A 12,822-nucleotide genomic window follows, 5' to 3' on the forward strand; every position below is an offset into this window, starting at 1 on the left:
CTCATTTGAATACCCCCATATCTCTGTATGAAAACATCTTAGGGTGAAACTGCTCCCCCTGCTGACCGTTCACGGTAACCGTGGAACGACTGTAGCCCACTGGCTGCTCCGCACAACAACACAAACGCCATCTTTAGCTGACAAGCAAAGTAGCGAAGCTGAGAGTTGAGAAGCGAAACTAGGTCAGGCGCTCGGAAAGCCAGCACACTTTTGAAAACCTCATTTCACCAGCTTCCCGGCAGTTTTCGCTAACCTCCCGACACACCGTGCTGTCGTATGGTCCAATGTGTTTGATCGGTCGGCCAGCTCGGACGCAGTTTTCTTGTGTCGGTCCCGGTTGACGTTGAGTGACCGTCTCTAAATAAACAGCCCCACGGAGGAGGTGATAACCAGGTGAGGAGGGTGAAGATAAATAACTACCGTAGACCTGTAAGTGTCTGATCGAGCTGTTTTTAGTCACCGTTTTATGTTAAGTGGGTAGACTTTGCTAAGTAGTTGCCAAGATGTATAGTTGGGCTGAGCTAAGCTAACTCCTGACGGGTGTGTTGTTGCTGTAAATTGCGGTGGCATTAAACGGCGTCCACAGCTTGGCATTTATGCGTGGGAAAAGGCGCTTTTATTAAAAGACAGTATCAGCGAGGAGAAGCTAACTTTGAGGCAGCTTGACCACACGGTGTTGGTGGTTGAAGCAGAGGGAGGCGTGTCCTCTATCTGTACTGTTTTCATTTTCAGGTGGGCAGAAGAATCGCTGAAGGAAACACGTAGGCTGTTCTTGCAGTTAATCATCAGCGTGTGTGAGGCAAAACACGCGGAATGGTCCAGTGCACACAGTAGTCAGGACAGACTTCCAGGAAATAAACACGTTGCTTTCTAACTTGGTGCTCGCGTACCTGTGAGAATCGACCGATACTGGGGGAACGGGAAAGCCGATAGAGGCAGTAAGCTGTTTTAAATTGTTAATGATTAAAGAAACTCGTCACGAGTGTTTTTGTTTAGAAAACCAGTCAACTAGTTAACCAGTATCCATGCAGCCACAGGTTAAAACTAAAGATGTATCATTAGAAAACAGAGTACACACACACACACTTTAGTGGACAGCAGAGTAAATATGCTTTTGTGATGTTCTTTGAAGTTTTTTAAAAAAAATTATTTTCGATTTAGTTTTGGTTTGCTTTTTTTCGTGTCCCTTTTATTCATTAAACATGTTCAGCATTAGTTTTCATTAATTTAGCTGTTAGTTTTATTTTTTCTGGAATTAAGATAACTCTTTATTGTCATTGCGCAGTCATGCATAGTAAAATAGTACTATGAAATTGGAAAACCGTTATGTTTTGACAAGAATGACAGCTAAATATACTTCCTTTATATATTCCGTGATATAAAAATGCAATATTATTTCTGTTTTCATGCTTTTTTTTTCTAAAGGCCAGTTTTTTATTTTTTGCATCTGCAGCAGTATGCAAACGTTTTGATTATTTAGATTTTATATGTATTTATTAGGGGTGCAACGATACACAAAATTCACGGTTCGGTTCGGTTCGATACTTTGGTGTCACGGTTCGATATCTTTTCGATACAAAAAAAATGTTCATGCATTTTTTATTTGTCATTTATTAAAATTATAAATATATATTTTAACTCAAAAGTACAGTTTTTAAATTTAACCCTAACCCTTGTGCGTGTTTTTTATTTTGACAGCGAATGCGCACCTGCGGACCACTTATGTGCAGCCCTGGTTATTTAGCTCGTCATATTGCAGCCACAGAAATTCTTTTGTCCATGAAACCATAAAGCTGCACTTTCTTTTTGCCTTATAGTCTGATTTGTCATAACTTCTCCGTTTTGTGGTAAGCTTTTCTTTGGCTGTCACTTCTTCACCCTGACCTGTCTTATTTGGCTCAGCAGAACTGAAATGCTTTTACACACGCACTCACATAAGCTCAGCGATTCTCTGCGCGATCAACCTCTCACATGTTTAAGCTGCGGGAGATTTCACTTGTCATGTTTGCATAGTAAGCTAACGATTAATAAGACGATGTCAGAGGAATTGGTGCACAAATTATCATCACTCACAGATCAGTGCTGTCGCTCTCTATACACAGTTCGCACAATTGCAAAGTGAAAGCAAAAAAACAAGCGCAAATTCAAACGCGACTTCAATATGTCACATATTGACAGTGGCTCACCGATGCCAATGACATAATTACCCAGCTACATTTCTGAAAGAATGCAAAAGCATTGACATATATTTTTCCTACAATAGCCCGACGGGCAGGGAAGAGATAGATTTTGGTAGCCCGACTGAAAAAATCGCTAGCTCCGGGACGTCGGGCTAGCGATATTGCGAGCCCTGTATCTGATTGAGGAATCACTCATCTTTGGAAAAGAGAGTTTATTACAGAGAAATGTCTCTTTCCAAAATAAAAGCTATACTATCCGCTTCTTCTGGGCTATATTCTCAGCAGCATAAGGAGAATCATGTGCTAACAGCTGTCTAAATGACTCGGCTAAAGTTAGTAGCATGCTTGTTGTTTTTTGTCTGCTTCCACTTGTCTTTGCACTAGGATGATGTCGGCGTAAATGTGCAGTCATATTCGTTGTGTTCCCACTAGTGCTTTCAGGTTAATCTCGTTGAAATGACCTTAACGCCACAACACGGCAAATCTCCGTTAACGAGCTACCGCCGATCGCTCCGTGCATGGGGCTAGACGGCCAACACGTTAACGAGCTAACTGCGCTAACACACTAGTTCACACCAATGTAATTGAGCATTGCATGGCACATCCAACATACTGTTTTACTTTAGTCCATGACTCGCTTACCTTCAGGGTCATACGTCACATGAAAACCAAAATAATTCCAAACGCCAGATCTGAATGAGGTCCAATTTGCCTGTTACAAGGAGAGCTTAACTTCTGTCTCGCTAGCTTGCCCTGCGCTCTTCCTTCTGACTATGCTGTCTGTGTTGAGCGCTCAGTGAATCTGCATTCGACTACTCCGCCTAGGCTGCACTGTCGAGCCTAGGCGGAGTAGTCGAATGCAGATTCACTGAGCGCTCAACACAGACAGCATCGTCAGAAGGAAAGTTGATAAAATAAATTACAAATTTTGTATTGTTCGATACATATGCGTACCGAACCGAAAGCACTGTATCGAACGGTTCAATATCGATACGAATATCGTTGCACCCCTAGTATTTATATATAACTTTGCATTTGTATGTAAACATGTGCAAACATACATGGAAATACAGTGTAAAACGCAAAATAGTTTGTACAGTTCTAACAAGCTTAAAAATCGATATTTAGTATGACCACCTTTGTTATTCAACACAGCCTGAACAGCTTTCGTGTAATATCTGGATATATTCACGTATATCCACAGACCAGTTCTTGTATCATTTGGGACACCTCAGTCTTTTCTCCACATTTCCCTTCCTTAACAATGGCTTCTTCTCAGCCACCCTTCCTATGAGACCATTGCTGAGCTTCAGTGAACGTTAGAGAAATTTTTTTTGTCCAGTTTTCTCAAACCTTTTGAAGACACTCTGCACACCATACTGAGATATTAGAAGTTGTTGTCTAATAGTACTTTGGAAGTCACCTTGGTGCAAAAATAAATTTTTTATGGTTAGCAGATGATGCTATCTTAAGCATTTTTCACATATTGAGCTAAATACAGTACATTGGAAACAAATTGTGTCTTTCTTACAGGCTACTAGAAATGAAGTGCCCAAGATGCAATGTAAAACTGGTTCTTTGCTAAGTTGTCTGTTATGTGTTGACACAACACTGTTAATTTAGGTGCCTTTTTATGCTTGAATGGTCAGTGTTAAAAGTCTAAACAAACAAACAAGCAAAAACATTCCTCTTAAAATGGTCAGCTAGAAGGAATAGAACAGAATAGCTCTTTATTATCACTGTGCATGTGCAGCAAGATTATGGGTGCTCCCCACCAACTGTGCAGGAATAAAATATAAATGGTAAACGGCATGAATAAATGGCAAACAAGAGAAATGTTTTCAAAAATAAGAGAAAGGCACATTAAAGTACAATGGACTGAAAATGAATGAATGAAAAAGCAACCAATGTCCAGAAAAGAACTGCAAAAGGCCTTCTTAAAGCCTGGATAACTATTATTCAAACGCACTTAAGAAAATACAAGGAAGTTGAGCTCATTTTAAGCAAAATATAAAGAAACAAGGGGTAACTCAAAGAGTTTTGCACAAATAATTATTGAAGAATAATAATAATAATAATATATATAGCGCTTTTCAAGGCACCCAAAGCGCTTTACAATTCCACTATTCATTCACTCTTGCATTCACACTGGTGGAGGCAAGCTACGGTTGTAGCCACAGCTGCCCTGGGGCAGACTGACAGAAGCGAGGCTGCCATATCGCGCCATCAGCCCCTCTGTAGAACTGTACTGTAGAAACCTTTGTGCTCATATGTTCTAGATAGTCTTGTTTAATCAACTGCTGATTTTTAACTAGCTGAATTCAGTCAAATACACCAAGTTATTGACCTAACCATGGGGGATTGTGATCCTGCTTGGAGTCTAAATTTAGAAAGGAGAAGCACTCCTCCTGGTTTTCATTGATAATCTATAGGCACTGGTAGTTTTGTCATCTGGTCAATTTTTAAATGGGTACATAAGATTCACATATTTGTCACAACAGCTATATATGTTGCTGTGAAATGATTTTTGTTTTTGTTTTTACTAGTTCATGACCCAAAATAAGCAAATCTATATATAATTAACCAGATTACCCAATAAAAATATTTGTGGCTTTAGGGTCATGTGTCAGGCTTCCATATATGGGCTGCAAAAATAAAAACAACTGGGATAACATGCACAACGGCGAGCAGAAAAACTCAGCTCATCTGTCTGGATTTTAAACCCTCATCTTTTCACCCAGGATGAAACGAGGTCTCCAAGGGAACGAGCAGGAGGATGGAGGTGGAACCAGCGGTGGGTGTCAGAAGACTCTTAAACGGTCCCGCAAGCAGAGGAGGGAGAAAGATTTGGAGGATGAGGAAGTCCGCTGGGAGTGTCTGCCACAGGAGATCCTGCTCCACGTCTTCCAGTACCTGCCTCTACTGGATAGGGCTTTTGCCTCCCAGGTACCTGTATAATAATAATAAAGCAGCATTTATAGCTGCTCTTAGTTTACAATATGTAGCAGGGGGCAGTATTTATTAGTTGTAAGAACTAGAACAGCACAGTCACATTTTTTCCCCCTCTCATACTCATGTGTAAGCCTCGTTTGTATTGCTTTACTTACACGCTACATTGGCATTATTATACCTAATGGTTGCTGAGTTTATCTGATGGAGGATTATGAGCCTTAAAGGCCATAAGTGGGTGCTTCAGCTTGACTTTGATTGTGATACATGCTGTATTTGTTCATATAATGAGAGAGGTCTTCATTTGGCTAAACTAAGAAGGTAAAGCAGGGTTCTGTTAGTTTGTGGGTATGGGGTCATGTTTCAAAGCACTGCCTCAATTCGAACTGCTGCCAGTTTATCTCTTTTTTAAAGTTGCAGCATTTTGCTGTTAACACGTTAATGGAAGGTTACTCATTCATGAGGGAGATCAACAAAATGTTTTCAGTTTTTCTGCACAAATAAAATGCAGCATGAGCATCTAAGTGGTAAACATAATGGAAAATGCAAAAGCATATAATATTTGAATGTTTGACAGCTTTGCTGTTGCAGACAAAGAACTTCCCCAATCCACTTGTTTGTTAAGCTACAGTACGGCTGTTTCAGTGGACTGAGACCAGATGCATTGGAGTATTATAAAGTCATACTGTTCATGAGCACAATTTAATTTATGTACAAAATTTTAAAAAAGCAATATAAAGTAATCAACTGTCTCACCAGTAGATCTCACCTCAGGGTAGTCTGACTTCATCGTGCTGCAGTTCAGTTCAATTTTTATATCAAATCACAAGAACAGGTCTTTAAAATTATTCAAGACCTCGTATGTAAGGAAAAGGATTTTAAATTTGATTGTGAATTTAACAGGGAGCCAATGAAGAGAAGCCAGTCAGTTTTCTGGTGCTTCGAGGTCTGATTAGAGTCATTTTCCAGCTCAAACCATTTTAATAGAGCAGAACAAGGAACCAGCTGCACACGTTTGAGTTGGATCCTGCAACTTCGAGGTGGGAGATTCTCTCTAAGGCTAAGGCTTTGCAGTTAAAAAAGAAAAGTAGTTAGACACCAAAATTGAGTGATCTCTTTTGGCCACACTTCACCTCTCCACTGTCTCGTGACTTTAAGCCGGGTAGTCTCTCTCCCCCCCCCCCCCCCCCCCCCCCCCAAAAAAAAAAAAAAGAAAAACTAATTAGTCACAATCCTGCAGAGGGCACCCAGCAGCAGAAACGCATAAGAAATATTTTATTTATGTGTTATGTATATATTTACACCCATGAAACAGGCAGTGAGGATTTTGACACTTCTTAATTTCCTTTCACACCGAGTTGGCTAAGGAAGTTGATGCAATGCAGCATGTTTGAAGGTTCTTACGGCTTCTTACGGCTTCACACATGCTTTACTGTTGGCTCGGAGTCAAGTATTTTTAAAAAAATCATTATTAATATTAAATACTTATTTACCAGTTTACTGTGCCATGTCAAACAGATGCTACCTACTGCTACAAAATATTAGTGGTATTTATTTTCCTATTTTTCCAAATAACTTCTGAGCATTATGATTACGTAACTCAGCAGGAGTTTAAACAGTAAGCAAGCAGATGTATAATGTTGCTGTTTTCCTGTTTCAACAAGTCATATCCTCGACATTTGTGCCAGGGTGACACCTCTAAGATTAATTATTGGTTTCTCTTCTCTGAGTCACATTTTGTCCTCTTGCCTGAGGATGAAAAAAAAGAAGTATTTTTGTCTTCAGCATGAAAAATTGAAAAGTTTGTGTTGTTGCTGCAGGTATGCCGAGGCTGGAACGAGGCCTTTCACATGCCAGAACTGTGGCGATGCTTTGAGTTTGAGTTGAACCAGCCAGCCAGCTCCTACCTGAAGGCCACACACCCAGACCTCATCAAACAGATCATCAAGAGGCATTCGGACCACCTGCAGTATGTCAGCTTCAAGGTACGAAAGAGAGGGGGGCAGTTTGAGGTTACAGCAGTTCAGTGATGAAGCGAAGTGGATTTTTATGTGCTGCCCAACTCACAGTGCCATTTTCTCTGTGTGCTGCCAGGTGGACAGCAGCAGAGAGTCTGCAGAAGCAGCGTGCGACATCCTCTCTCAGCTGGTGAATTGTTCTTTGAAAACTCTGGGGCTCATCTCCACAGCCAGGCCCAGCTTCATGGAGATGCCTAAGGTCAGCCTCAGCAACAGGGTTACATCGTGTGCATTTTCAAGTAAAAGAAAACAGACGTGACACCACAAGGTGGACTTTTGCAGAGCCTTAGAAATGAGGCATGACTGAGAAGATTTGAGAACCACTGAAGCACTCAGACATGAGCGTCTCTGAATTGTAACGCACCGCAGAGATCTGAAAATCCACCGCTTTAGAGCTCCTTTGATTAATGCCTGAAAGGAAGCTGGTCTGATTAAAGTCAAGTGCCTGTGGGAAGGTCTACAAGTTGATATCTCCAAAATCTTGTACTCAGCCCCTGTTTTCTTTGACACTTTATCTCAGAAGACAGATCCCACAGATGCATACAATGTAAAAGAAACTCTGTGGAATTATGGTAATTTGCTGTGCGGCGGTCTTGTTTTGTTTGCAGCTTTTATTTTACAACTACCTGCACAAATGTGCATCTGCTCCTAGACAAAGCTGAAAGTTTCAGTGTGTATGTGTAGTTGAATTAGATGCTTGTTACTAGATCTGTCTGCAGATTTCTTAAATAAAATGTTTGCTTATTGTTTCTCTCTCTTCTCTGTTCAACAGTCCCACTTCATCTCAGCACTGACTGTGGTTTTCGTCAACTCTAAATCCCTGTCCTCCCTGAAGATTGATGACACGCCTGTGGATGACCCGTCTCTTAAAGTCCTGGTGGCCAATAACAGCGACACGCTCAAACTGCTCAAAATGAGCAGCTGCCCTCACGTTTCACCTGCAGGTACTGACAAATGGAACAAATGAGAGAAATTAGGGGCCTTAATGATTAGTAATGACTAATTAGTCATTGTGTAGAATTTGATTGATTGATTGAGAACTGTTATCGCTGAAATTGTAAGGTTTCTCCCTTGTTTCTCAGGGGCTTGGGTGCGATTTATAGACGTGCTGTACAGGTTGCCAGTAAACACTGCATTTATTTTTTGGGCGTGTATTTCCAGGCATCCTGTGTGTGGCTGATCAGTGCCATGGCCTGAGAGAACTGGCTCTCAACTACCATTTGCTGAGCGATGAACTTCTCATCGCCCTCTCCTCGGAGAAGCACGTGCATCTCGAGCACCTCCGCATTGACGTGGTCAGTGAAAATCCCGGCCAACAGTTTCACACCATCAAAAAGAGCAGCTGGGACGCCATGAAGCGTCACTCGCCTAAATTTAATCTGGTCATGTACTTCTACCTCTACGAGGATGAGTTTGGCCCTTTCTTCCGCGACGAAATCCCCGTCACGCATCTGTACTTCGGCCGCTCCGTCAGCAAAGACGTGCTGGGGCGCGTCGGCCTCAACTGCCCGCGTCTGGTCGAGCTGGTGGTGTGCGCCAACGGGCTGCGACCGCTGGACGAGGAGCTGATCCGCATCGCCCAGCGCTGCACGCAGCTGTCTGCCATTGGCTTGGGAGAGTGCGAAGTGTCCTGCAGCGCCTTCGTGGAGTTTGTCAAGATGTGTGGAGACAGACTGACGCAGCTATCCATCATGGAGGAAGTACTGGTTCCAGATCATCGCTATGGGTTGGATGATATCCACTGGGAGGTATCAAAGCATTTGGGTCGCGTCTGGTTCCCAGACATGATGCCTACGTGGTAGAGCTCTGGTAGAAGGCTCATCTTTCAAACATGAAGAAAACTGATTTTATTTTATTAACATGTATTGATTTCAGCTACAAAGTTCTGTATATAACTTTTGTATTTAGGAGTATATTTATAGATTATAATTTACGTAATTTGTAACATTTAGTATGTTGTTTTCTTCAGCCCTTTAATACTGGATAAATATAGTGTTTGAGGAGGGTTTGGGAGTGTCACTTTTCCAGGGGGATTAACAAATATGTCTGGTAACTAATGGCCCGTTTATGCTCGCCGTTTTTGCCCTCACGAACGGTGATGTACGACGAAAGTGACATCACATCCACCGGGCAATCCGCGCCTTTTATTCGTCATTCTGGTCAATCCACAAACTTTTGTAGCTTCACACAGGTGTCCGTGCCATTGCTGCAGCAGCTGGTTTGGGAGTGCACTCGTGTCAGAAGTAAACCTCTTGTTTAATTCTATCATTGCAATTGTTTTGCTTCTGGTTTTGACTTTTTCTCCTGTGCCACAGTGAATGTGGATGTTTTACGTCAGTGGTGACACCTATCATTCAGGAAAATCCTGCAGCAAATCCTGCTTTAAATGATGCGCTATTGCGACGTCACAGTTGGCGTGCAGAACCACCGGTCCGGCGAGCATAAATGCACCTAATTAGTTTCATACACACAAGATGCATGTAACAAAGATTCCTTTTTGCCTTGTAAATATAATCCTTTTAATATAAATCAGAAACTTTAAAGCACTGAGCTTAATTTCACTTAAGCGAGTTAACATGCAGATTTTAAAAAGAGATTATCATCACCACACTGAACCCAGTGTCTTTGAAGCCAGGCAGTTTAGTCTTAGAAGGGGATGATCACCATTATAAGCTAATGTATTTTAGTACTCATTCAAAGCCACCCAAATTAATGTTATAGAAGCTTTTCTGATATATTTTTGTTTGTTTCTTTACAGCTGCAGTAATAAGTTGTGACTGCACAAGAATGAGTGATTTTTTTTATTTCACAGTGAGGCGACAGCTTGTTATAGATTGTGGTTGCTGATCATGTGATACTACAAGGAGGGAGGCAGCGGCACAGACAGTACTTCCTTGTTTTGTCTGCTCCATCCATCACTGTGTCACGACTTCAGTTTTATTTGAATGTGCTTTTGAACCTCATGTTTCTGCCCTGTGTTTGATTTTGGACAGCAAATTGTGGAGGCAGTTTTCTTTGGTCGCTTTGGCCATGATCGCGTTTGTCTTCATATACTGTATAAATATGTGTATATATAAACATATATGTGCGTGCACGCGTAATGTACGATAATTTATTTTCTGCATTGCCTGCACCCACGTTCCTGTAATTGTAAATATAAAATCTGTTATATTTAAAAACAAATGTAAGAGAGAAATTCTAATCATATATCTGTACATTTAATGATTCCTTTCGATGCACTTTTACCCTAATGAAGGTCCCGAGAGTAGCATTAGGGAAGGAAATGGAACAGTTTTGGAGCTAAATGGTCACAGGATTTAGCAGCGGTTCTCCAGTCTAATAACTCTGAGCCACCTTTTGTAGTTAACTTGATTTTACAAGGTTCGTTTCTTACAAACATTGAGATTATAAGATCCTAAAGTGGATTTTTTTTTTTTTTTTTTTTTGTTAACTGACACACAGAGATCATCCTGGGAAACCAAAACCCTCGATACAGCACAGTCACTGATTATGCTTCTATTTCTAACTTGAAGAAATATTAGAGTGATTCAGGAAAATTGTAACTAATTGGGAATCAAATTCAGAATTTCAAAGGTTATTTGATTGATGTGCGCACCGTTGTAACGTTAGGGCTGTGTTGTTCAGCCTGTCGCAGACACAGTGGACTTTCAGAAATGAAGCGGGTGGTTGTAGATGATATTTGAAATCGTGCAGCCCTGCAGACGGGACAGTATGGCAGCTGAATGTTGATGTAGCCGAGTGTTTTCATGAATGTGTAAGCTTGAAATATTTATCTTTCTCTATTGTTTTTCTTGCAGTGGGCTGAAAGCTGATTTAAGTTGGACACCTTTTAGTCTGTCAGTCATTATGTTCCGAGTTTATGAGGTTCATATTTCACCTTATCTGTTTTTTTTTGTTTTTTTACTTTTTATTTTTTGGGCAAATGTTAATAGAAGAGCCACTCCTTTATATTGATATTCTACCCTGTAACAGGCCCTGTAACATCTTACTTGCAAGTTTTCTGTTTCTGCGAAGCTGCCACGCCTGGCAGTGGACTTTATCCTTTACTAGCGCACAGTACAGTTTATGGTGTATCTATACAAATGTAAATATGCCGTCTGTTGGTTAATATTAACCACATTTGTGTTGTGCTTGCACATGATTATCGTAGCATCAGAAAATTGGCCGAGTAAGGGCTGCAGTTGTATAGAGAACAACATGTTGTTTATATTTAATCTAAATAAAGCTGCATTGTATTGAGAAGATTTTTGGAGAGTAATGTCTCGTTCTTTTCCCAAAGAGATGAAGCATTCCAGTAAAAATCTTTAAAAAAAAAAAAAAAAAAATTGTACTATAAAGACAATGATGTGCTTCGGTTCACATGGATTTAAGTTCTTTGAACTGTTTCAAGATCATATTCAGAGTTCAGTGAGGTATTTGGATAGATATAGACTTTATTAATCCCCATACTGGAGAAATTCACAAGTTACAGCAGCACAAAGCTCAGTAAGAAAAAAAAAAAAAAAAGGCATTAGAGATATATGAGAACATCCATCCATTCGCTTCCACTTATCCTTATTCAGAGTCGCGGGGGGGGCGCTGGAGCCGATCTCAGCTGTCGTAGGGCGAGAGGCAGGCAGACAACCATTCACACCTAGTGGCAATTTGGATTATCCAATTTACCAATTTACAAGCTGCATGTCTTTGGTGGGTGGGAGGAAGCCGGAGTACCCGGAGGGAACCCACGCAAACACGGGGAGAACATGCAAACTCCACACAGAAAGACCCCGGCCTGAAGGTGGAATTGAACTCAGGACCTTCTTGCTGTGCGGCAACAGTGCTAACCACTGTGCCACCGTGCTGCCCATATGAGACCAAATGAGGAAGAAAAAGACAGTGTATAAATAAAACAAGCAAAAATAATATGAAAAAGTCCATTTTTATGATGTGCAAATGGTTGCTATGTACAGTAAAATATACTAGAAGACATTTCACTAAGCTGTTGGTTTATGTGTATATTAAATGCATTAGGAGAGATAATACAAGCACACATATCCGAGCAGGTATCTATTCTATACGCCTATTTTAAAGTTAGAAAAAATGTTGCTGTTGTGCTACAAAATCAGAGAGAAATGTGAGTATAGATTTCATAAGATGCTATCATAACTCTCTGAGAGCAATGAAATGCAGTGTTGTTAAGGATACCCTGAGTGTAATGTATTAATTAGGAGCAGACTGTTACTGGATTCTCTTTAATCCATATTTAGCCCTCTTTAAGTCTTTTCTCTCTATCCTTTGTCCTCTATTTGACAGTCTGTGCAAAATATCTTATTTAGAAAGGCTAAAGGTTTATTAAGAAGAGCAGGTTAATCACTCATATCACTAGCTTTAAAAATAAGCTACCACCACAAATAGGCCCACGCTAATGCATATGCTGCGAGTCACCTCGTTTTCATTTTGCTATGCAAGATGCTGAAAAAGGTTAAATTACACTTCAAACATCCCTGCGAGGAAACTGGAGAAAAAAGGAATAAAGTGTATTACCAAGCGAGCAAAACTTTATTTATGCAGCAATTACCTCCAAGCCAAGTGCTTTTCAAGCAGCTTTATAAACAGCAGTAAACATGAAGACATAAAAATAGACACGAGCAAGAGAGGACACAATCTAGTAAGAG

At 40.7% G+C, this 12,822-nt stretch overlaps 1 protein-coding gene across 3 annotated transcripts; it reads left to right on the forward strand.

Annotated features, from left to right (window-relative positions):
* The first annotated feature begins 92 nt into the window (after positions 1-92).
* LOC147339168 (F-box/LRR-repeat protein 3-like) lies at positions 93-11,412 on the forward strand. Of its 3 annotated transcripts, none has more exons than XM_086290208.1 (6): positions 93-429; positions 4,922-5,126; positions 6,950-7,114; positions 7,224-7,346; positions 7,920-8,091; positions 8,309-11,412. In XM_086290208.1, exons 2-6 carry the CDS (start codon positions 4,923-4,925, stop codon positions 8,947-8,949), a joined length of 1,305 nt encoding a protein of 434 aa, XP_086146334.1. In that variant the 5' UTR covers positions 93-429; position 4,922; the 3' UTR covers positions 8,950-11,412. The 3 variants fall into 3 exon arrangements, with proteins under 3 accessions (XP_086146334.1, XP_086146326.1, XP_086146343.1); XM_086290200.1 differs by having other exon boundaries at positions 93-393; XM_086290217.1 differs by lacking the exon at positions 93-429 and adding an exon at positions 828-938.
* Positions 11,413-12,822: the final 1,410 nt, after the last annotated feature.

The sequence above is a fragment of the Aulonocara sp. 'chitande type north' Nkhata Bay genome, linkage group LG1, assembly GCF_057382095.1.
Source record: "Aulonocara sp. 'chitande type north' Nkhata Bay isolate Kocher_YH1m ecotype deep benthic linkage group LG1, A_spYH_male_GT1.1, whole genome shotgun sequence".
NCBI classification, from domain to species: Eukaryota; Metazoa; Chordata; class Actinopteri; order Cichliformes; family Cichlidae; genus Aulonocara; species Aulonocara sp. 'chitande type north' Nkhata Bay.